We start from the raw sequence: 25732 nt of genomic DNA, 5'->3' as shown, positions 1-25732 counted from the left end.
TTGCAGGCAACACTGCCTTAAAATTCTTACAAAACTATTTAAAGAGATGCAGCTAGTCTTGTTGGTCTGAAACCAGGAAGAGTGACAGCTTATAGAGTAGCTAAATCAGAGAGGCATAAGCTTTTGTAAGCAACAGCATTAAGTATCTGACAAAGCGACCTGCTGCTTTGAAAGTTTATGCCTCTTCAAATTAGTCCTTAAAGTATCACTCTGCCTTCTTCCTATTTAAGTTGGGGTGTACAACTGTAATATTGTTGTGGGTCACTTGCACAGTACACTTTCCCATGGAGGGCCATAACTAATGAGGAAACATACAGTGCAAGTGGGAAATATGACCGCATATGCAGCCATATGGACAGATTAATAGCTTCCCAGCAGGGATGCAATTTGCAGCAAAACATAAATTTGACTCATTACCAGGGATCCTGGTTTTCTGTTTAAAAATCACAAATATTCTGATTAAAGTGAAATGCCAATATATACATAGGTATCAGTTGAACACAATGTTTTATTGCTTTAATATTGTAAATATATTGATTTGGAAGCCTTCTGGTGCCTCAATCACTATAAGAAAATAAATTCTGAATAACTATAAATATTGGTGTTTGATTTGTGGGGTTTTTTCTCATGGGAAAAAAATTAGAGCTCCCCCTGCCCCCTTCACTCACCAGGACACAGGTCCAGCTGTGGCTGTCCTCCCCCACACTGCTTTGTGGTGCTGAGCAGCCCTGCCAGTGCCCTGCCTATTCCATTGCCCCTCACTTCTGATCAACAGCCCCTGGACCCTGCTGGTGCCCCCACCCCCTCCAACCCTGTCAGAGGGGGCCCCCAGCTGCCAGGGCTATGAGGCCAGGGACCCAGTTGCACAGCCCCTGCCCCCCACAACATTGCCTAAGCCCCAGCTGCCACCGGTGGGAGGCAGCAGCTGCTGTGATGGAACGGAGTACAGAGCCCAGCTCCCCCTACCCCATGGGCATCACAGCCAGAGTGAAGTAAGTGGAGGGGGGGGCAGGTGCAGGATGCCCACTGCAGGCTCAGGTCGGGAAGGCCAGCTCCCTGCCACTGTGCGCACTTCCAGGGTGGGGCAGGGGGACATGTGACCCCTCCCCCCCTTTTGTGCATGGGGCCAGTGTGGGCTCAGGGCTCTTCACCCTGCTGCCCTCCCCACAGGGCCTCCACAGCCCAGTGGGCAGGATCTGGCATAGCAAGGCAGAGCAGAGCTACATGCCATTGCTGTGAGTCCCAGGCCACCATGACGAGGTGCCCTCCACGCCACCATCCCTGCTGCTGCTGGGCAGGCAGGGGGCACCTCGCCATGGTGGCTCGGGGCTTCTTGCAACATCAAGCTTCCCCCATCCCACTCTGCCCTGCCTCACTGAGTCCTGCCTGCTGGGCCACAAAGAGCCAAGGGGGAGAGTAGCAGGGCAGGGATCCCTGAGCCTGCAGCAGGCAGCACACCCCCACCCCACACAAATCTGGGGGGCATATGCTCCCCATTCCCTTCCAGCAGTGTACACAGAGGCAGGGAGCCAGCTCCTCCCCGCCCCCCCTCCCCCGCAAATGAGCTGCCCATAGCTCCATCCCATTCCCCACTCAAACCCTGTACCTACACATGGCACTGGGCCCCATGCACGACCCCAGTTAGGCAGTAGCCCCAGCCCCAGCTGTGCCCAACTCCCTCCCTCCCTCATGTGGGCCTCAGTTCCCCTCTGTCCCACCCCACACCAGACTTACTTGTGGGAGCTGCTCTCCAGGCTGCCTGGCAGCCAGGTGCATGTGTAAGTGCACACATGCACATGGTGCCCCCTGGCTGACCAGCCTCCTGCTCCCCCAAACCCTCCTGGAACTCTGTCATCCTGCAAGGGATGAAAGGTGAAAAATCTAGGTTTTACCACATTTTACCATGGTGAATGAAAAACCAGATCCCTGCTCATTACTTTGGGTTTTGATGCTTCTGCAACAGCAATGAATAAGGTACTTAAAGTAATAGCAGGTCATTGCGACTGCTCTGGCAGGCTGGAAATTGGGTTCAAGTTAAATGTTGGAATATGGATTCTTTCTTGCCTATCATACAGCTTGTTTTATAGCTACAACATGGATATCTTCATGTCTTTAAAGGTAGGAATGCCATCCCATAAAGAACCCATACTCAACCCCTCAAATCCACATAAAAACACAAGTTATATTCTTTAAAAACTTGAAATTTCCACCTTCCTTTTTTCAAGTCCACTCACAATAGAGGAAGCTATAGAAATGCCTATTACTTTTGTGCCTCTTGACAGTTCTAAATGGCAATGGCTTTAATTATAGTTGATGAAATTTGAAGAATTATATTTACTTGAATCAACGACTACACAGAATTTAAGGCAATCCCCCAATAATCAGATTTGATATTTGGAAAATGTACAAGTTTGTTATATCTTCCAGGTATAGAATCTAATTATTGGAAGGTTGCCTACAGCAGGTAAAACAGCAGCTGATGGGGAGAAGAAAGGAGAGGATGTCAGGGAGCCTCCCTGCCCACTAACCCCTTCTCCCTGCAGCCTTCCTGCCCCCCACCTGCACCCCCAGCTATCCAGTATCTACCCCTTCCTCTCCCCCCACTCCTCACAATTTCTACCCCTTTTCCTCTCCCACCTCTTACTGTCAAACACTGCTTGTACTCTACTCCCTGATGGGTCCCAGAGCACAACACACAAGCACAGCCTTTGCAGAGCCATGTAACAGCATCAGGACTGCCGATGGGCTGAGCAGGGGATGGAGGGAAAGAATCCAGCCTCAGCCAGAACCAAGCTGCACCTGACAGTAAGGGTGGTGGAAGGGGAAGAAGCTGCACAGCACAAGCAGAGGGAGGGCAGAAGGCTGCTGTGGGTTTGACTCTGGCCTCTACCCAGGCTCAGGGCCAGAGTCAGAGCATCAGTAACCTCCTGGCCTTACCCCCCACACCCCATTTTGTACATGAATCTAAGGTGAGAAGCTTCCCCATGCTGACTGGGGGGGGGGCAGGAATCACCTTAGATTTAAGTAAATAAGGTAATTTGTTTGCTTTATAAATGCATTAAAGGGCATCTAAGCAGCCTTATTTTCAGACCATCTTAAAAACTTCCTTAATTGATTTTTAGTCTCCAAAAGGCTTCAATACTGGTTGCTGATGCAGCTGCAGAGGATCCAGAGGGGAAGCCCCAGAATCTCTCTCTGCTAGCCGGACAGGGAGTCGTGCTCCTGAGCCATGCGCGCGAACAGAGCATGCAAACAGGCATGCTCTGTAAGGGTGCGCCAGCGTTCGTGCAGGTGGGGCAGAGAGAGAGTCTTCCTCAGGAGGGAGGAGGCTCCACCAAAAAGGAGAGAGGTAAGGACTACCTGTGAGCCATGCTGAGGACTCGTAGTGCTGCCAGGGGTCCTGCCCCAGTGGTGCCGCCCTTCCGGGGCTCCTCTGAGGCTGCCACCCAGACGGACCCCTTGGGGGGCCTGGTGACCACCTGCCCCAATCTGTGGGGGCAGCTGGGTGGGGTCCCTGGGGGTGGGGTTGAGGGCTGGTGACTCCCCTGCCTGCCCCTCTTGTGAGCATCCGCAGGCTCTGGAGGGGCAGGTGGCAGAGCTCCAGGCCAAGGCGAGCACCTTGCGGGGGATCCAGGTGGCGGAGGATGAAATTGATTCATATTTCCGTTCTCTGCAGGGCCAGGAATCCACTGGAGAGACCCCGTGTGCAAAACGTCCAACTTATCAGTGGCAGCAGGTTCCTGTCAAGGCCAGGGCAGCTCATACAACTGCTGTGCCTGCTCCCCAGACACCCTTTGGAAACAGGTACGCGGCCCTGGCTCCCCTGGAGGAGAAGGCAGAAGAGCAGATCCCCAGAGTTATTGATGCTGCTTGACCTACAACACGGGCTGAGAAGAGGCAGATTCCGAGGAGGAGGAGACATAAAGTTCTGGTCTTCAGGGACTCCATTCTGAGAGGTACCGATGGCCCAATCTGTTGCTCTGAGCCCTAGTCATGGCAGGTCTGCTGTATGCCCAAAGCGAGGATTCGGGACATCATGGAGACCATCCCGAAAATCATCAAGCCCTCTGACTACTATCCACTGGTTGTGGTCCATGTGGGGACAAATGATGCATCCAAGGGCAAGCCAGACAACATCATGGAAAACTACAAGGCCTTGGGACACCAACTCAAGAAGTCATAGGAGCTCAGGTGGTATTTTCCTCCATTCTCCCAGTAAGTGGATGGGGTAGGCATCATGAGGCCTGCGTTGATGTAGTTAACTGGCAGCTCCAGAGCTGGTGCCACGAGGTGGGCTTTGAGTTTTTTGATAACGACCCATATTTCTGTATGGAGGGCATGCTAGGGTGGGATGGGCTTCATTTCTCCACTAAGGGTAAGTGTATTTTTTCTTCTAGGTTGGCTGATCTCGTACGGTGGGCTTTAAACTAGCTTTGCCAGGAGAAGGGGCCACTCCGAGAGGATGCTTCGCTAGCATGCAGGGTGACAAGAGAAAGGGACACCCAGGTAAGCAACAACATCCTGGCAGTAGGGGGCCACAACAGCCCCAGGAGTAGGGGGGGAGGCACGTGCACCCTCAGGAGGCCTCAAGTGCTTCTACACCAATGCTCATAGTATAAGGAGCAAGCAGGAGGAACTGTGCTTCCTGATTGCGAGTAAGAATCCAGACCTAGTAGGGTTCACAGAAACCTGGTGGGAGCCTACCCACGACTGGGCGGTGGGCATTCGGGGATACACCCTATATAGGAGGGACAGGACAGAGCGGAAAGGTGGGGGGGTCATGCTCTATATCAAAGAGCAACTCACATCGTCAAGGATTAGCTTTGGGTTAGACGAGGGTCGGGTGGAGACGCTGTGGGTCAAACTACAAGCAGAGCATGGTGAAAGGGACCTTATGGTGGGGGTCGACTACAGACCACCCAACCAGGGGGAAGAGCTGGACCGGGACTTTTCCGGTCAGCTTATGGAGGCAGTTAGGTCAAGGGATGTCATTGTCATGGGTGACCTAAACTACCCAGACATTTGCAGGGAGGAGCAGACAGCCAGGTCTGGCCGCTCGCATAGGTTCCTGGCTTTATTACAGGAGCGTCACCTTATCGAGTAGGTGCACAGCCCCACTATGGGTAATGCTTTGCTGGACCTGGCCCTGGCCATGGGGGATGAGCTGGTGAGGGGACTGCAGGTCCTTGACCACCTGGACAATAGCGATCATCACCTGCTGGAATTCACTAGCCAGCACAGGTTGTCAAGGGCTTATAGCAAGACTAAAGCCCTTGACTTCAGAAGGGCCAACTTCAATGAGCTTTGGAGACCAGTGAGGGAGGCACTGAGGGCCCAGAAGGTAGAGAAGATGGGAGTCCATGAGGGATGGTTGTACCTTACAGAGGCGATCCTCCAGGCCCAAAGCGTAACAGTCCCTGAGAGAAGCAAGGCGGGTAAGAGTGCTCAGAAACCCCCTTGGCTCAGCAAGGGCATTCAGGAATGCCGCAAGTACTCCTTCTTGGCCCATGAGTGTAGGAGGGCTATTAGAAAGGTCAAGGCAGAGATGGAACTCAGGCTAGCTTCCAGGACTAAGGACAACAAAAAGTCCTTTTTCAAGTACATTGGGAGCAAGAAGAGGGCACCAGGCAATGTAGGGCCCCTGCAAGACTCAAATAGTAACCTTGTGGCTACGCCAGATGAGAAAGCTAATATTTTTAACAGTTTCTTTGCCTCAGTTTTCTTGAACATGGACCAGGAAATCCCTCCTGCCAGAGACAGAGCTATCCCCAAGATTGTCCCTGTCAGGTCTTGGGTCAGCATAGATGTAGTTAGGGATCTTCTGGAAGGGCTGGACATTTTTAAGTCTGCAGGTCCAGATGCCCTCCACCTAAGGGTGGAGAGGGAGGCTGGAAGGGGTCATCGCGGAGCCCTTGGCCCAGCTGTATGAGCATTCGTGGTCACTTGGCCAGGTGCCAGGGGATTGGAAACTAGCTAATGTGGTCCCCATTTTTAAGAAAGGGAGGAAGGAGGACCTAAGTAACTATAGGCCCGTAAGCCTCACCTCAGTCCTTGGAAAGTTCTGGGAGAAAATTATCAAGGATCATATCTGTGGGGGACCAGCAGGGGAGAACATGCTCAGGGGCAAACAGCATAGGTTCATCAAAGGCAGGTCCTGCCTGACCAACCTGATTGCCTTTTATGACCAGGTAACTAAATCCTTGGATGATGGTGTCGCCGTGGACATAGTCTTTCTAGACTTTAGGAAGGCCTTTGACACGGTCTCTCACCCCATTCTCATTAAAAAATTAAGCGCTTGTGGTGTTGATGCCTACACATTTGGACGGGTAAAAAACTGGCTGACAGGGCATACCCAGAGAGTAGTGGTAGATGGGTCGTACTCAACCTGGCGAAATGCGAGCAGTGGGGTCCCCCAGGGCTCAGTCCTCGGGCCCACGCTGTTTAACATCTTTATTAGTGATTTGGACGAGGGGCTGGAAAGCACGCTGTCTAAGTTTGCTGATGACACTAAGATGTGGGGTGAGATGGGCACACTTGAAAGGAGGGAGAAGCTGCAACTACATTTAGACAGACTACAAAAGTGGGCAGATGAGAATAGGATGGGGTTCAACGTAGACAAATGCAGGGTGCTACACCTTGGGAGAAGGAATCCACAGCATACATACAGGCTGGGGAAATCCCCTCTTGAAAGCACAGAAGCAGAAGGGGATCTTGGAGTCATTATTGACTTCAAGATGAACATGAGCTGCCAATGCCAGACAGCAGCCAGCAAGGCCAGCCATACCTTGTCATGCATCCAAAGATGCATCTCAGCCCGGTCCAGAGAGGTGATACTCCCCCTCTTCACGACATTGGTCAGGCCACAATTAGAGTACTGCATCCAGTACTGGGCACTGCACCTTAAAAAGGATGTGGCCAGCCTAGACAGAGTTCAAAGGAGGGCCATCCATTTGGTGAGAGGGCAGCAGGACAGACCCTATGAGGAGAGACTGATGGACCTGAACCAGTTCAGCCTCAGCAAGAGGAGGCTGAGGCTGGTGGCTGCCTACAAACTCATCAGGGGAGATCATCAGCAAATAAGAAGAGCCCTGTTCTCCCCAGCACCACCTGGGGGTGACAAGGAACAATGGTAATAAACTGATGGAGAATAGGTTTAAGTTAGAGATCAGGAGGCAATATTTTAGTTAGGGTGGCCAGAATCTGGAACCAACTTCCCAGGGAAGTGGTCCTCGGCCCTACCTTGGGTAAATTAAAAAAAGAGGTTAGATGATCACCTGTCTGGGGTCTTGTGAACCCAGCATTCATTCCTGCCTGTGGCAGGAGGTCAGGCTAGATGATCTGTTCAGGTCCCTCCTGACCCTAGCTACTATGAAACTATAAACAATATGCAAGAAACTGCTCATAGATTCATAGATGTTAGGGTTGGAAGGGACCTCAATAGATCATCGAGTCCGACCCCCTGCATAGGCAGGAAAGAGTGCTGGGTCTAGATGACCCCAGCTAGATGGTTATCTAACCTCCTCTTGAAGACCCCCAGGGTAGGGGAGAGCACCAACTCCCTTGGGAGCCCAGTCCAGACCTTGGCCACTCGAACTGTGAAGAAGTTCCTCCTAATGTCCAATCTAAATCTGCTCTCTGCTAGCTTGTGGCCATTATTTCTTGTAACCCCCGGGGGCGCCTTGGTGAATAAATACTCCCCAATTCCCTTCTGTGCCCCCGTGATGAACTTAAAGGCAGCCACAAGGTCGCCTCTCAACCTTCTCTTGCGGAGGCTGAAAAGGTCCAGGTTCTCTAGTCTCTCGTCGTAGGGCTTGGTCTGCAGGCCCTTAACCATACGAGTGGCCCTTCTCTGGACCCTCTCCAGGTTATCCGCATCCCTCTTGAATTGCGGCGCCCAGAATTGCACGCAGTACTCCAACTGCGGTCTGACCAGCGCCCGATAGAGGGGAAGTATCACCTCCCTGGACCTATTCGTCATGCATCTGCTGATGCACGATAAAGTGCCATTGGCTTTTCTGATGGCTTCGTCACACTGCCCACTCATGTTCATCTTAGAGTCCACTAGGACTCCAAGATCCCTTTCCACTTCCGTGCCACCCAGCAGGTCATTCCCTAGGCTGTAGGTGTGCTGGACATTCTTCCTCCCTAGGTGCAGCACTTTGCATTTCTCCATTGCTCCTTAAAAGCCTCTGTCACATTCTCTTCTCCTTCACTGTATCAGTAATTGCTACTTCATTAAGTTTGACTTCTCAGTCAGTAACTCGTATTTCATATCATCTTTTGGCACTAGAATCCTGATGCTTGGGGAGTTCACTCAGTCTGTCATCTATTGGTGTAAATCCTTTCCTGTACCTCAGTTCAATTCAGGTTTCTTCCTGAACCACGTGCACTTTTTCATATACTGACCCCTCTCACGAATTCAAGTCTTCTGATAGCGATAGAGCGATAATGACTGTCCCCAAAGTTAGTCAGTCATTGGTCATATACAGCAAGTCCCCCCACTACACTTTCCTACATAGATCGTTTCAGTCCCAAGTGGAATATTTACAGCTGAAATCCAGGGTACAATATAAAATGCAATCTTAAAGACAGAACTTTAGCTATATACCCGACTAGTCTGTTAATTAACAAGAGATCTAAAATGTCTAATTTTAGTATTCAAGAAGTAAAATGAGAATTTGGAAACCTTATAAGAATAAGATAACAAGCAGCAACAGTGTACTGTACATTATACATGGCAGTAAATATGCAATACACTACTTTTCCAATTCAATTGCACTGCCTGGCTAGGTAGGTCCGTGACATTCACCATGTAGTTTAACCCTATGAATTAAAGACAGAAAAGGCTTGTATACACAACTAAAGTTACAGTTCAGGCCAAGGCAAAGCATGTTTAAACTACAGTATTTTGAATATATTGCTGGAATGCAGGGTAAATCTGGTCTCCACTATATTGAGCAGTATACACACAAAACAGCCCCCAGCAAAAGAAGTTTGTAGTCAAAGCAGAGAAGAGAGACCATCACAGGTTGCCCCAGAAGGAGTTTTTGCTCAGACTACCACAGCTTGGTCTAGTATCTGAGACTCTCTCCTGAGCCAGCCCAGGTGCGGCTTCTAGGGAAGAAAGGAGTCCTGGCTTTTTTGCTCTGGCCTTTGGTCCCTGACCCTCCCTGGTTGTTCCCTATCCCTGAATTGCTTTCAGTTCAGCTCCTGAGGAAGTAAACTTATCTCCTACTAGGGAGAAGAAGTACAATCCAAAGTTCCAAGAAGCAAAACATCCAGCTCATTTTTGATGAAGGCATTTATTGGGGCAAAGGCCACTCAGACACAGATTCTCAGCTCCCTCCAAAAGGGTTACAGTCCCCCTACCCTAGTGCAGTCTGCACAGCCCTGCTCCCTTTCCAGTCAAGGCCCAAATCTCCTGAGCCTCAAAGCTGCTCCATTGATCTCTGCTAGAGACAAAATCCTGCTGGTCCCTCCTCTACACGTCTAGGTTTCTTTCCTTCCCCTGACACTTCTTGGGTGTGGCCTGGAATCCTCACCTTCCTTGAAGGGTTAAGAAAGCTATTCAAGACGACATAGCTGGATGCTTCTTCTGTCAGGTAGGACAGATCAGCAACTCTGAATTCACTGTCCCTTCAACCCATTGATTCCCCCATGTACTTACTTTACAGCTAAACTGAGGCTGCAAATACTATTACAACATGAACACAGAAATACTACAATAAAACCCAGACTCCATCACAGAGACAAAAGAATTATCTCAATTTTAAAGGAGAATTGTTTTACATTAAAAAGGTAAAAGGCTTCCTATGCAACTATGTTTTGGCTGTCGGAAATCAAGTGTCCAACACCAAAAGACAAAGTCCTACCCAACAGGCCAGGGGTGGCCAACCTGTGGCACATGTACCTCAACTAGCACGGAGAGCATCTGCATGTGGAACACAACAGACCTGGGAGAGGACAGGCAATATAGCTGCAGGTAGGGAGGGAACCAAAAACAGAATAGGTGATTAGTTAGGGAAGGGGTTGGGAGTGATACACCTGACAAAGACATTAGACCCCCACTGTGTTAGACTATCCTTTCTCCTTAATAACATGTGGTCAATGAAGACTGTGATCAAACTGACTAAAAAAGTTATAAGACTAGAACATAATAAAATATTTTCTATAGCAACATAACTTTATTGAATCAGACTAAAATACATCAACTGGCATGCAAATGATTTAAAATACAGTTTCTGCTAACTGATAAGACATAAAAGAAATGTGTTATTAGAATGCCTGTAAATGCGCACACATTTGGAAATACTGAAATACCACATATGACAAGGTGGAAATAATCACAATAAAAGCTACAATGAACAGGGATAACAACTTGATTTTGTAACGTTACTTGTTTCTATGTAATGCAAAAAGAATTCTTTGGTAGTACATTTCATTTGAGAAGTTAAAAGGTGTAAGTCAGCAAAATCCAAGAAACACTTTTCACAAGCAAACATTATTTAGTTGCGTGGTATACAAGAAAATACTTTTTTTTTTTTTACTTTCTCATAAAAAAGAAGAAAAAATGTCATCTTATTTTCTATAACTGCTGCAATTTACAGCCAAAATCTGCAAGAATTCCCAAACCTTGACCGAAAATGAAGGATGATATAGAAGGGAAGGTCTGATGACCTGGGCTCCTGGTCTTCTCTATTAAAAAAATCCCAAATTATCTGATCCAAACCCCCATATCTGCATTTCTTCCGTGATAAAAATGAAATACCACTATATATAGTTATCAGTTGAACACAACGTTTTATTGATATATTTACAATTTTAAAGCAAATTTGGAAGCTTATCAATGCCTCAATCATTATAATAAATTCTATCTACCCATATATTTTGGCATTTTAGTTTTGCTATTTGCCCCTGCAAAGCATCACAGAGCTGGGGTGGAACCCAGGCATCTGGGCCCTCAGACCCCTGCTCCAAGTCATCAGCCTCCATTCCCCTCCCAGAGACAGGTGAGTGCCTAGGTATCCCTGCTCCCACCCCAACCCACCAGCCCCCAATCTTATCCCCAAGTGAGCATGAAACCCAAGTGTCCAGGCTTATTCCCCAGGCCTAGCTCCCCTTACAGAGGGAATCCAGGCGTCTGGATGCTTTGCTGGGGAGATGGGGCTGTTTGGGATGTAGGAGGGAGAGAACCCAGGAGTCCGGGCTCCCAGAGCCCCCCCAGCTCTAACCCCCCCAGCCCATGTGCCCCTCCCAGAGCAGGCAGAGAATCCAGATGTCCTGGCCAGTGGCCAATCTGTGCTGTTGCTGGGGGTTGATCTAATTTGATTCATCACTAGTTTAATTAAATGAAATTCCAGACCCACACCCATATCTCCTGTGACCAGCATCCAGGGTGGGGAGGGGGCCCCCCATCCCTCCCTCCAGTTGCATCACATTCTCATACTGATTCTCACATTTGCTAGTACCCCTCACTCTCAACCCGCAGCCTCCTGTCCTCCTCCACCCTGCCAGTGCCCTTCTTTCCTGCCCCAACTTACCCAAAGCTGCAGGAGGCAAAGTCTGGCTGGCCTCAGATTCTCAGGCCCTGAACCCAACTCCCTCCTCCACCGTCTCGACAGGGCTTAGGGTTTCATGCCCTTCTTGCAAACAGCTCATTGCAGGCTGAAACTCTGCCAGCCTGTGGAGAACTGTCTGCAAAAGGGGAACATCTGGATTTTTCCTTCTTTGAAGAAGAAATTTCACATTTTTCCAAAGGAAATGGAAGACTCAGATCCCTGCTGTTAACCCAGATATCATTCCTGCTAGAAAGGGCTGATCACCCAGATTCTGATGGCATCATTTGGGTTATTCAACCCCAGCGTCATTTGGCACAGGGATGGATGTGGTCCGCTACAACTACAGGCCTTATAGAAGGAAGCAAATATTCATCACACCTTCATGGGCCGGCTCTAGGGGGAACACGGAAATAAGTGAACCTTCGTCCAGGCAGTCAGGGATTCCATGACAGACAGTCTCTATAGATGCAGCAGGTAGTTAGAACTTTAACAATGGTAAGCACAAAAAAAAGCCACGAACCCTAAGCTGTTCAAATGCCCCAAAGTTTCCCTAGCCAATGCTCTAGAACAAAAGATGCAAAGTTTACCCACATGTACTTTTAAAAAGAAGCACCAATTCTCTCCCTCTCTGTATGTGTTTTAAAGTAAGAGCTCAATATTAGTTGGTATTACTATAGGCAGAATTCAGTTTATTGAAGGCTGAAATACCACATAGATGTTAGTCAATAAAGGCTATTACCCCCTAGGCTTCCTTAGAGAAGGAAGAATTTGTAACTGCAGTGCATGGACTGGGATATACACTGTGGAATCTATACTCTCCTTTTCGTCTATAGGACACTCAGTAACATTAGTGGGAAGCTTGCACAAACAAGTGTACAATTTGGCATTTTATAATGAGTTAAAGATGTACTTACTAGATGCTCCACTGGAACATTTAGTGTTACTTGATAGAAAAGTATGCTCCCTACCTGCCATCTCTCCACCCCCAAACTGTCCCACTACCATTCTTACTGCTTTGTTCTTGTTTCTCAATCCTGCCTTCTTTCCCACCCTCATTTTATTCCTCATCCACAGCTATCCTCAATTTCTACGCTTGCGGGCTGGGGAAATATCACCTTTCCATCATTCCATGTCAATGAGCAATCTGATCATTCATGGTGACAAAGATGTCAATTTTATACGCCACTTCTAGAAGATCAGTAAAAGGCCGAGGGCTTCGCACTTCCTAAAGCTGTTATTTCAAACCTTCTGCATGACATCGTGGAAAACTGAGCAAAGTACATCAAGTTAAAAAGAGATGTGAATGCATCATACGTAAGTGTCTATGGGGACCTTAGGCAAGGAAGAAATGGAGAGAAGGCAGCATGGCACACCCTCCTTCTACATCACAAACTTCTGTATCTAAACCCCAGAAGTCCAGGAGCTACATTTTTGAAAGCAAAAATGGTGATTGAGACAGATTGCCATTTGTAGTCTTCTGTTTCTTAGACGTTCAGGTACATGCAGAACATTGATATCCGTACACAGATGGCTTTGATACACAGAGGCTGAAGCTTTTTGGGGGTCATCATAGCACATACAGGAACAAATGCAGTATCATGAAAGGAATAAGCTACAGCTGCTGGGAAAATCTGCATTTACTGACTTCTGCATCTTTAAGTTCTCAACTAAAGCATTTCAGTAAAATGTCTGCTCATAGTTAGTAGACATTTCAAAAGCTGGCCCAACTTAAATTTAGGATTTTCCCTTTAAAAAACAGCAGCGAGTAAGTAATGCAAGACTACTAGGGTTTTTTTAGTATAGGTTTCCTATTCAAGCATTGCATGCACAATATAGTACTATTGTCTACTTTCTGCCTTTTTCCTGAGATAAATATAGGTTACACTGAGGCTTAAATGGCTTTACTGGCACACAAGCAATTCAGATCAAGTGATAGACTCTATTGTAAAATAAAACTCCTTTTTCCCCTGTAGTTTCTCTGGAGAGACTTAAGTAACAAATTTGATATTGACTAAAATCTGTGTAGTGCCAAGCCATTAATAAGCTAAATTCTGCCTACAATACAGACTGATGTTTATATCTTGCACTCTGCATGCATTTAAAGAGGGAGAACTAGCTATTCTCCAGGAATCACTTAAGGCACAGACTGCCACCTAGTGATTTCAATGACAACATACAAATATGAAATGCTGCAGGAAAAACAAGAAAATGAGTTGAACCCTTCTATTTCAAGAAAAAGCTGGAAATATCCTTGTATTTTCACATCACATTATTTACTGTAATCATGTATTGCTATTTTGCTAGCAAGTGAAAAAACCTTTTTAATAACGCAACTTTGTTCTCTCAGTCCCAAGCTCATCAAATGCCCCATTTACATGCACTGCCTGGGACTCCTCTTCTCCAGTTGCATCCTCTACCATAAAACTCCCTTGCGCTTGACATCAACCATTCTTGCCAGTCTTTAATAAAATATCTTCTTACTCAGATCTCATATTCAGTGTTCCATCCTTGTCCACTTTGATCTTTCAAGCAACTTCAGTCAGACTGCAAATTTTTTTAGCCTGGACCTTGGATTTTGAATGCCTCTGACTTCCAATACTTCATCCCCTGCCAGTTCTCCTCTTGCCTCTCTAACTCTTCCTTCTGTATGATCCTTGATGGATCCTCCTGATCCTCTACTCCAGCTTTCTGTGAGGGTCCTACATGATCTATCTTTGGACCCTGGCTATTCTTCCTTGATAATCTCATCCGCCAACAAATCCAACTGTCTCTATGTGGATGACTCACAGGTCTAACTCTGTACTGCAAACAAGGCATCTCTCCTTCAAGACTAGATCACAGCCTGTTTCTCCGTCTAGTTCTCTCCTCAAAAAACTTAACAGGATCAAAATAAACTCTCACAAAAGCTCTCAACTATTCTACTCTACTGTTCAGACTCCCAAGTTCAACTCAGACAGCTCCAGGTTCACACTTTTACACTGTCTATACTATATCTAGCCATAAAAATACAAACAACATGCACCTCATAAAAACCGTGCCCATTTCCATTCAGAAATGCAAATATCTGCCCAGCTTATCACTTTGACCACATCACCTTTCTCTGTGTCTCTCACCCACTCCCCTAATATATCAAAACAACCAGAAGCCCTCCACAGCCTCTCCTTTCCCTGCCCATCACAAACTTTATTCAGTAATAATAGGTCTCTTTCTCCCCCCACCCATCAGATAGTCCCTATCATCTGCTTGTTAACTTTTGAAATAAGCACTTCCATATTCTCTTCCACATAGCCCCTCACACTTGGGGCTCAATCCTTGCAAACATGTGCAAAGCCACCCCATTATCCTCATATGCCTTATTAGTCAATTCTTTGCCAGGACATCTACAGAAGTCTTGACAAGGATTAGGCTGCTTGTGTGCTATGGCTACTGCCCATCATGCTGACCACTCTTGTCACATTATTTCCTTGTGCTCCTCCACCTGTATCCATCTGCTGTCTTAGACTGTAAGCTCTCTGGGGCAGGAATCATCTTTCTGTGGTGTCTGAACAGTGCCTAGCACAGGAAGGTCCTGGGTCCATGGCTGGTGTTCCTAGGTATAACAGTAACAAATATTATTAAAATAATGGCAATGAGCGTCAAAGGAGATAATAAGCCCTGTATATGCAAAAAAGTAGTCAAAACTTTACAATTAAGGGATGCATACAGGCTAATAGGATATTTGCTTGAGAATTCCTCTGTTCCTGTTTGTCATTCTCACAGCAACCAATTGCAGTATCATAAAGACCTTATTCTGATGCAAAAGCTATATTCATGCTAAAAAGGTTTTCCATAATATGAAGCACTAGCAAAATTGTCTTAGAGACAAGTCCTGAAGCCTAACCAACCCACTAAATGTTAAAAAAAGTGTGGACCTGGGGGGTGGGGGGGAGGGGACGTAAAACAAGGAGGATGAAGAAATATGCAGAATCACCGAGTCAGAAAGTGGCTGTAAATGGACCTTGCATTTCTCCCAGGAGAAAAAGCCCGATGTCCTGGGATCTTACAGACAGACATTTACATCCACTGCCCAAAACTTAAGAGCCTGTGAGGAATGCCAGACCAAAAAAAGTGCTAAAACAGGTCCCATTCTGCACCCCACCCCCAATCGCTATGTCCAGGTGTAAAGCCATAAATAGATGTCTTGTTTGAAGGCAGTCCTGATTCTCCCAGGTTTTGACTCCCATCAAAGCAGGAGTGGCACAGCCCTTAATGCACAAAGACCTTCCAAGCTGAATTGATGCTCCTCTGCCAGTTAGTGGCCAAGGAGAATATAGAGGTTGACAGGCTTGTCCCTGTAATGAACCAAAATTAAGTTAAATAAACAGCAACTAACTTAAGATAACACTATTTTCTCTGTGTGCGTTATTTCATCCAGCATATTTTACACATACTTGACGCAGGACAACGGGTGTGGACTCCATAGGACACCAGGACAAAAGTCTCTCAGTGCAACCTCTATTTACAGCCTAAGTTGTTTAACTTAACTGTGGTTCATTACAGGGGCAAGCCTGTCAGGCTGCATCCTCGCCCTAGCCACCTACTGACAGAGATGCAGCAATACAGCTTGGAAGGGCTACATGTGTAAAGGGCTGTAACTCCTATTTTGATTAGGCTCAAGATCCAGAACCCTCAGGCCCTCCACAAGTGAGATTCTTCTCTCACAAGTGATCATCAGTGCAGGTGCCATGGCACCCTGAAGTGCCTAGAGACCTTTCATGTTGTGAAATTAGCAACATTAATACTAAAGCATGTGCAAATGTAATTCACAGGATATATTCCTATTTGAAATCTCTGGATGGTGTTAAGAACTTTCTAACTTTATTGTGGTCACTCCAAGTGTTTCAACAGAATAATTGCTGTACTAGTTTTCTGTAGTCAAAAAAAAAAAAAAAAAATGAAAACTAATAACTGACAACTTCCTGAGGGGTGCCTTAAACACCAAGGATGGATTCTGAATGGAATGATTGCTCTCAAAAATGCCATGAAAGTTGTATGGTATGCTATATAGAATATCCTGACATTATCAGCAGAAGCTGTTAAAGAAACCGCACACCTACCCACCCACCCCACCCTGCAGTGTGTAACCAAAAATGACCAATTAATGAATTTTAATTGTTCAGAGCAAGTTTAGGAAGGACTTGTGAATACCCGAGGAAAAAAAAAACAAACAACAAACAACCAAAACAGACCTAAACAAAACATAAGAGCCTGATTCTTCCCTCAAGTGTTAATTAGAAATGACATTTAATTGCACCAGTGTAAGGATGAAAAGAACTGATTGCCTATTCCTAACCTTTCTCTTATGCAACTGAAAAATTCCAAGTCCAGATTCCAAAAACTTACTAAAAACAAACACCCACCTCCCCAGCCTTCCCGATGGGACCAAAAAGCCCCCACAAACAAACAAAATGTTGAGCATTCATTCCATTTCAGAGATTCAAACAGCACTGCTGATTCCCCTCTTGCCCTCACCCCCTTCCCTTCAGTAATAGTTATGACTTCTGAGTGATTTAAATAATCTCCTTTCCGCTCCTGAGTCTAACTTCAAATTCATCTAAGGACCAAGGTGAAGTACTCAAACTAACATCTTAATTTTCCACGCTTCCTCAGTTATTGTAGGTTAAGAAATCTTACAGTAATTTGTTACATAACTGTAACAATCGTTTTCTCAAAATCCTGTACATCAGGCCAGAAAATCATCGTTATTTAAATTGTTCATTTAGAAAAGGATTTAAAAATTAAGTTTACTATAACTCCCTGCTCCTGTTCCATTATAGATATAATGTTGTAAATAAGAGTTATCTTTTCTGTTTGCTAAAGACATACAAGTGGGAAAAGTGATTGAATGGTTGCTAGCTGTGGGTAAATATAGATCATATCTGATCTAATTGTAGATCATATAACTTGAAGCTCTGAGTTATGACAGGCTACCACACCCCTTTGGCAAATCTGTGATTGTTGAAAACAAAAAGTTAAGCACCATGAGGCCTAATTCAGTAATTTGAAAGTTACAATTCATAAAACAAAGAACTGTAGTAAAATTGCGTTCAAAACAATTTCCACCTTCAGCTATATCAAAATAAGAGATGCAAACATATAAGCCCAGAAATATGGAGGCAATCTGCCTATCTTCAGACTAACATGGCTAATGGTAGGGCAGGGTATTACCTTAAAAGTCCATTCCTAGGACTAGGATGTTCCTACAAAAGCTCGTGCCTCTCTGAATTAGCCTGCATAGGTGCCCATACATAAGACTAGGGGCTGCTATGCCACACTGTAATTACAGTGGATTAATCGAGTCTGCTAGAGCATGCCAGCCTCCACTTCTCATGTATCGGCATCCCCACGCTTCAAAATAGAGGCGGGGCACTTCATCTAAAGCTCGTCAAACAAGTTTTAGTTAAAGCACCCCTGCTGCCATTCTGCAGCGCAGGTACCCCGATGCACAAGATGCTTTGAGTGCTTTAATTAGAGCGGCTCTAGGAGCTGCTCCAATTAAAGCACCCGATGCTAACCTCCCCTGCATTCTGCATATAAGCCCTAACAGTATGATCCCCTCTCTAGATTCATGACTGAGTGATGGATATAAAAATCTAACATTGGTTATGTAGGAGCAGCTAACTCACCATATTTGTCTCGCAAGCCAACAGTACACCGGAAGACTCCACCAAAGGCTACATCTTCACCAAATATTACTGGGGAGGGAAAAAAGACATTACAAAGTAGCTTATTTAGGAATGCAAAAAGACCAGTCTTATATGTAGCAATATGCAAGTATTCCTATTTATTCTATGTTAACCATTTATATGTAGTTATTGTAAAATTTGGGAGGGGATTAACTACAATTTTAGTTAATGTATTGTATGTTTGAATGTTAAATGTTTTAGCAATAATTTTTAAACACACTAAAAGAACCCACACATTCCAATTACTGAGGAGACAACACTGTGAAATGCTACAATTGTATAAAAAGTAACTGAGTTATAAAGTTTCAATCTACACAAGTGTTTTAAGAATATATCAACAACACAGATCAAAGAAGTCCATCCAGATTTCCCTTTCTACCTCTTGCACTTTTAGAGACTCAGGAACTATTTGCTTCACATAAACAACCCAAGTCATCAAAAGTGTCCATGCAATCTATGGTCTAAAATAGAATGATTAAAACTGTTCTAGCTCATATTTACTTATTTTGGAAGCAAGTCTGTCATGCCACTACACCTAAGTTAATACAAACCAATATTCAATTCTAAAGAGAGAGAAATGTATACCATTAACCAGATGTCCAGTGAACTTAAGAGTTCCAATTCAATTTTCCATTTTTTCCCTCTTGATTAAAAAGAATCTAGTAGAAAAGACTCTGCAATCTGCCTTCTACCTCAATGGCCCACCAACTTTCAGTGAATTCAGTTATTATGTATTTCTCAAAAACACTAGAAATCATCTCCCCAAATGTTAGTCCAAGGACAAAGCAAACGCTTCCACACATTCCACCAGTGTGCTTTAATCCAAGGCTGAAGGGACCTCCTCTATGGAAGGGAGTAGTCCAATAATTAAACTACCAACTGTGCAAATTCAGTTTTCACTATTTGTTATGTGGTCCATCTGTCCACTGGGAGTATAATGGACCTTTAGTAGTTAAACACAAATTTTAAAAGAATCTAAGCCATGTTTTTTAACAGCAAAACAAAAGTAGTGATGTAGAAACAACCAACGGAATGCCTCCAATCTGTTTTTCTACACGTCTTTGTTGGTTGGCTGGTGCATGTGCATTCACTATGAAAACCTTTCCACTATAACATGGTTACCAGTTTTGTACTAGTTAACAGTATGATGGGACAGATGTTTCCTATGCTAGTAGACATCTACATCTAGTTACAACATCTGGCTCTGGGCTGCCTACTGCTGGCACTCATGCAGCCTCTGGACATAGGGTGAGCTGGGGCAGCAACAGCCGCAGCAGTGACAGTGCTTCCTCTTCAGGCAGGGCCACCATCTTTACAGCCACCTTTCACAGACATCCTAGATGTGCTCTGCAGACCATGGGTTGAAAAAGACTGGTCTAAAGGGTCTACGAAAGATGACTACAATCAATGAAAAGCGTGTGAATACCAGCACTTACAATTCAAAGTAATCAGCAACTCCATAAAAAAAAAAATGGAGTAGGGGTCTGCAGGCGAAAAAAGAGGTTGAAAAAAAAAAAAAAAAAAATCACAGTCCTAAAACATGATATTTGGTAGCTTTCATCTTCACACACAGAACTGCAAGTTGTTATTAGGCAAAGTTAGTTTAAAAAGTTTAGCTGCACTAGTGTCAGTGCCTTTGTGAAGTAACTACAGATCATCCAGGTTACATGAGATCATTTCTTTTCAGTCAACTTTGCACGTCAATATTTTTTCAGAGGTAGAAAACCATTAAAACTCTGCAGCCTTTAACCTGATGACTTGTTAAGCCAACAGCCTCAGAAGTTCTCAAAGCACTGGAACAGGCTACTTACTGTGGAGCTGACCAATTAGCTCCTCAGTAAAATGTCACCATCTACAGGTGCAATGCTATTAGGCTGGAGTAAACTAATTAACTCCACTGTAGGATAGTATGTGTGTCTGGCAGTACTATCTTATGGCAGACTTATTTACTTTGGCACAACACACATGTAGACACTAATAGGGCTCGCTGGGACACAAGGGTGCTTCATGCCCAAGCCAGTCCCTCTGCCGCATGCTGAGTCAGGTTGGAGCAGCCCCAGACTGGCAGGCTGACCCTCGGGACCCCCTGCTGGGGCTGCACCATCCCATCTCAATGTGCTACGGTCTTAGGCATATGTGCAAACACTGTGCCCAGGAGCAATAAACTCCAGTGTAAACTATACTGGAGTTCATTGCATCATATTAATAGCACATGTAAATGTGTCCCCTTAGCAGTTTTTAAGACCTGGGTAGACAAAGCCTTGGCTGAGATGATATAGCTAGGGATGGTTCTGCTTTGAACAGGGGGCTGGACTAAATGACCTCCTGAGGTCCCTTCCAACCCTAATGTTCTATAATCCTTTATGCCATCATGAAAGTTTAAAGGTAAATAATTTTGAGGAGGAAAAGTGGTGATTGTAACGATTCCTTCAGTTCACCATTGCCTGTGTAAGCAGCTGACAGGATTCAGTGACCCAGGAGGCACACTCCAGACTTCTAGTTTTAAAGAGGCCTATAAGACCAAGTGTTTACAAGTACGCTTTTTGATTTTAAAATACATAGGTTTTTAAACAATAGTTGAAAATTAATTTTTTTACTTGCATACTAGGAGTCAAGTTTCCCCTCAGTATCAGTAACATTACCAGTAGCCAGAACAGATTAAGCAATGGAGCTCTCCCCTAGCTCAACACTGGATAACAACAATGCTACCAGTTACTACAGGAGAAACATAACTATAGCCGAAAGGTTATGGCCCTTAAGTACATAAGACATATACAGTGAATCCTCCCTCTTACCAATTTGGGAAATGCAAGGATTTTGGGGGAGGGAAGTAGGGGGAATAACTTTTACTGCACTTGGTCCAATAAAGTTATCACCCCAAAAATCCTTGCTTCTCACCTAGTTCCATCACAGCTAAAACATCAATAACACTACCACAACATGGGAAGTGAAATAGGTTATTTCTACATTAAAAACACTGCCAATAGTTTGTACTGTATTTAACTTTAAAGATAACGTTTTTCCATTAATGGGAAAAAGACCCCTACAAAAACCAAAAAGCTTCCTATTTCCATGCAGCTCCACGCTACAGCAAGGATCACAATTACAAGGATAGCATACCTGCAGTAGGATCTTTGGCTAAGGCATTATCCAAGGCACTTGTTATAGACTGGAAGAGATTCATTTTCTGGGTTTGTCCTGTGTGGGGAAGAGGGAAAAAAAAAAAGCCTGTTTAATTTATGGGGAGGGAACAATGAGACAACACTTATAAGATCTCCTATGAGGTAACAGCCACTGATCGAGATGTAATTCTTCATATTTTCTTTATAGCAAGGACATATTTACACATAATAACTTTAACATAGTGGGAAACAGGTCAGCACACCTTGTATTTACTGGGATAACAATACAGATAGCTAACATATCAAATATCTTTCAGAAGTTAAACTCATGGCTGCAACAAATGCTGTAACTTCCTTCAGACACAATAAGGAATGCTATGAGCAAGAGACTGCAACATCACAAGTTATAGTAAAAAAATGAGAACCTACAGGTTACAGTACAATTACCTTTCCTGCAAGGCAGTGGTTTTCAACCTTTCTAAACTCAAGGCACCCCTGATAGACAAGGCACCTTTCAGAAAATAACCCTTCAGCTCTTAGCTTTTCCTTTTTTTTTTTTTTCCCCCCTACAGAAAAATAATAGAGCAAATCTTCTGTTGCAAACACCACAGTAGGTCAGAGGATTTTGTTTGGTTGGTTGGTTGGTTGGTTGGTTGGTTGGGGGGGGGCGTTTAAGACTATGGATTCCTATACGAAATCTCAGTTTATCGTGTAAATGTTTGCATACCTAACAGTGCTAACATTGTGTAGCACCCTGTACCACCCTTGAAAAGACCTCCAGACACCCTGGTTGACAACCACTGCCCTAAAGGAACAAACTTCAAATAAAGCACTGCAATGTTACCAACCCTGTTAAATGTCACCAGTTCACGTCCAAGTTGCAGCCAGCATCCATCACTACCATTTAGCCCAGAACTACCATTTGGCCCAGAATCTTATTGTCTGTAGAACTGCAAGATTGACCTACTGGACTTCTAGGAACAAACAGTAGGGGAAATAGTCAAGAGAGGAGCAGAGTGGGAAAACATTTTAATGCTGAAAAACAATGATGGTCCAGGAAACAAAGATACTGGGCTGCTTTTACTGGGATTTGTCACATTGTAACCGTTTTCTTCCCCCCTCCTCCCTGCCCCCCAACCTTTATTTTTTTTTTTTTTTAAAGCTTTAAACCTTAACATTTATTCCCTACCTCATCTCAGCATGCTGAGGAGGGCAGATATTCCTGATGTAGCACAAAAACAACTAGCTAGTAGACATACCAGCTTCTAATAGGATCAAGCCAGTTTCCATAAGCTAGGCAGAATTGTGTCCTATTTGTAGCTGAATAGGAAGCCTACCAAGCTGGCTGACAATACAGGGTGGCAATTTTTCAGTTGGAAGCACTCTTTCAACTCATGACAAAACCAAGGTCTCAAGGTGAACCTGTCCTTAGAATCAGACAGGTTGAAGCTCCTGTGAAAGTAGGTATTTGAATTCTTACTTAGAATTAAATCATGATACCAAGCTTCCATCCATCTCAAACTTTGAACAGATACAGCTTTTACCTTCATCATACTGTTATACACTGTTGCCAGAAACCGGTTAATTCAACCCTGAGTTGGCCTGTACTGATCCTATGCATCCCAGTGTTTCAAAATTTTATTAGTTGCTATTTGTCATCTGGTATAGCATCCTTTAAGAGATGCTACAAGAAGCACAAGTCAAAAGGAATAGTTAGAATGATATGAAACTTGTAAAAATTAACTAACTTAAGTTAAAGGAAGGAAAAAGGATGAATTTTTTAAAATGTCTTTGGCTCCTCTGCCTTTGGTTTTTATTAAACTATTCTGACAACCCAAACTTTCCAGAATTTGGAGTTAAACTTCTGAAACTCACCTAGCATCTGAGGGCATTTATAGATATGCTCCAGGAGTGGCAAGGGGTGGGGCTTGAACAAGCTTTAGTTGAAAGCACCCCTGCTGCCATTTTTCAGCACAGGGATGCTGATTCACGTGATGCTGGAGTCTGCTCCAATGCACTGTAATTACAGCACATTGGAACAGCCTCACTGCGTGTGTACAGGCACCCTGAATTATCCCCAAAGTCTTGCTAGCTTAGTATAGTAGTGATTGCTTTGATCTGTTCCCAAATTTTGTATTTTTGAGGCTTCTTTTTGAATTCCTGGGAGAGAGGGAGCTAAAGAAATACAATCTACCACATCCATGATAGTCAGCAGCACCATCTCTGCCTTGACTTTCACTGGCTCGAAGACAATTGTTAAGTTACATTGAACATTTCCTTGATACTGAACACGAACATGTAAGTCTTCTTGCTATCTAAAAAAAAAAAAAAAGAAAAAGGCTACAATGTGGGAAATCCCAGTAAAGGCAGCCCTGTATCCTTATTGATCCCCACCCCCCTTCCTATCTAATGAGCCTGGCGCACACAGGAACAAGTACAGGCCCTAAAACCTGAAGTGGGCACATAGGCTGAGGGTCCTGAGCAGCCTCGCACTTCTTGACTTCCTTGGGAGCTGGGAAAAAGAGCTAGCAGCAAAGTAAGCAGCACTGGCGACATGGAAGGGGTGCATGTGCACCCCCTGAGATTGACTGTGCACCCCCCAGAAACACCAGCCATGAAACCTGAAGTGTGGGCGCAAGCGCACTTCTGGTTTCATCACTGGCATTTCCACACTTGGCGATCAGCCACTGGGGGACCCCCCTGCTCAGTGATCTGGTGTCACCCCAGACTCGGGAGGCACCAGTCGCCCATGGTAAGCAGCCATGGCCCCTCTTCAGAAAAGGGGAAGGTATTTGCCAGGATGCCCCAACACTGCCTATATGGGAAGACATCGAAAACTTTATACCCTTACAACCACCTCACTGGGGCAGGTGGGGGCACAGGAGCCGCAAAAAGGTTCCTTCCAAACTTTTTATTTCCTTTTATTAACTGGACCAGTCTCTACTGATCAGACCCTTGCCAGCACCAGTTGGGGAACATACCCCAACCCACGTCCCGGAGTCATATGAACACACATGCCTGAGGCTGTGTTGCCTTTTTTCTTTCTTTCTTTCTTTTTAGACTCACCCCCGCAGCACGGGACCCCCACCAACCGTGGTGCCAGCAAGGCTGGGCCACAGCGCAGAACTGTGCTGGAAAAGCAGGGCCAGAGGGAGCCCCAAAGGGCACTCACCCCCAGCCCCTGGGCTGCACCCGGCGGGGGGATGGGGGGGAGGGAGTAGCGCCTATTACAATCCCGCCCGTCTCCCTCCCCTGCTGCCAGGCTCCCAAGCCCGACGGGAAGGGGAAGGGGTGGCAGTCTACCCCCATGACTGGACAGGAGCTGGCCGTGGGGGCGGAGCGCCAGGCGCTGCTGTGCGCCTGCGCAGTGCAGCCAGCGCCGCCGGGGCGGGGGGGGAGGGGAATCAGGCTGGCCCCGCGCTTTGGCCCCCGCCGCAGGGAGGCCGCACCCGGGCCGGTGCGTCGTCACTATAGCAACTGCTGACGTCGCCGTACCCGCCGCTCTCACCGTGGGCGCTGGGCGCTGGGTCCGGCTGGAAGGTGAAGTGCGCCGCGTGCCTCCGCGCCGCGGCTGACGAGGGGACAGGGACCCGGCCCAGCAGGCCACCTTCGAGGGCCGCTACCGCCGCCCTTCGCAGCCCCATTACTGCCATGGCTGCCGGAGTGAGGGGACAGCGGCTACGACTCGTACGGAGGCGGCGGCCGGCGGGGACTGCCCCTATTGGCTGGGGGGAGAGAGGCGGTTGGCCAATTGGAATCCGCGGCGCGGCGGGCGGGAGGGGTGACGTGGGCGTGTCTGTGCGCATGCGTGAGAGGGGGGGAGGGCGGGGCTGTGGGCTCCAGCAGGGGGAGTGGAGGGGCTGGGCTGTCTGCGGGGAGGGGGAGGCTGTCCCCCAGCCACCTTCTGCCTTCCCCAAAGTCCCTTTCAGAGCGATGGGCAAGGCACCTCCATCTTGCTCTGGTTTCAGGGGCTGAACTTCCTTCCACAACCCTGGGTGCTCCCACCCACTGCTTCCTTCCCTAGGAAGTGCAGCTGGTCAAGTAGCACAACTTGGCCCCTCACTCTTTACTCAGAAACCCCCCCAGTCCCCATCCACCATTTGGACGCATTCCAACATCTTGTCCTTACTTTCTGCTACATTGGGGGTGCTCGACCTCCAGCCCATGGGGCATGGGGCTTCCCACGGGTGCAGAAGGGAGCCGTGACAGCGCTAATTGCTACTTCCCTACTGCTAAGTTGCCAGGCCTGAGGGGAGCCCCATGGGACCCGATACCACGGTCAGAACTGGGCGCTCAGTGGGACTGGTACACAACTGGATCCATTTTG

General features: G+C 46.1%; 1 protein-coding gene across 8 annotated transcripts in view; it reads right to left on the bottom strand.

The window, feature by feature from the left end:
- Window positions 1-25114, bottom strand: part of BCKDHB (branched chain keto acid dehydrogenase E1 subunit beta) — a 295919-nt gene extending 270805 nt beyond the window's left edge. For 3 of the 8 annotated variants that reach the window (XM_019496836.2, XM_059731479.1, XM_059731487.1), the window contains exons 1-3: window positions 24914-25111; window positions 21404-21481; window positions 18224-18292 (exon numbers count right to left, since the gene is read on the bottom strand). In XM_019496836.2, the coding sequence (XP_019352381.1) occupies window positions 18224-18292; window positions 21404-21481; window positions 24914-25058 (292 nt within the window). In that variant the 5' untranslated portion in view covers window positions 25059-25111. Of the gene's footprint in view, window positions 1-18223; window positions 18293-21403; window positions 21482-22253; window positions 22380-24471; window positions 24589-24913 lie in introns of those variants that run through there. The other 5 variants (XM_059731467.1, XR_002093308.2, XM_019496838.2 and 2 more) reach the window with 5 other exon arrangements.
- Between the last annotated feature and the right edge of the window lie 618 nt (window positions 25115-25732).

Source organism: Alligator mississippiensis, chromosome 1 (assembly GCF_030867095.1).
Source record: "Alligator mississippiensis isolate rAllMis1 chromosome 1, rAllMis1, whole genome shotgun sequence".
NCBI classification, from domain to species: domain Eukaryota; kingdom Metazoa; phylum Chordata; order Crocodylia; family Alligatoridae; genus Alligator; species Alligator mississippiensis.
This window is presented reverse-complemented; position numbering and strand designations above follow the sequence as displayed.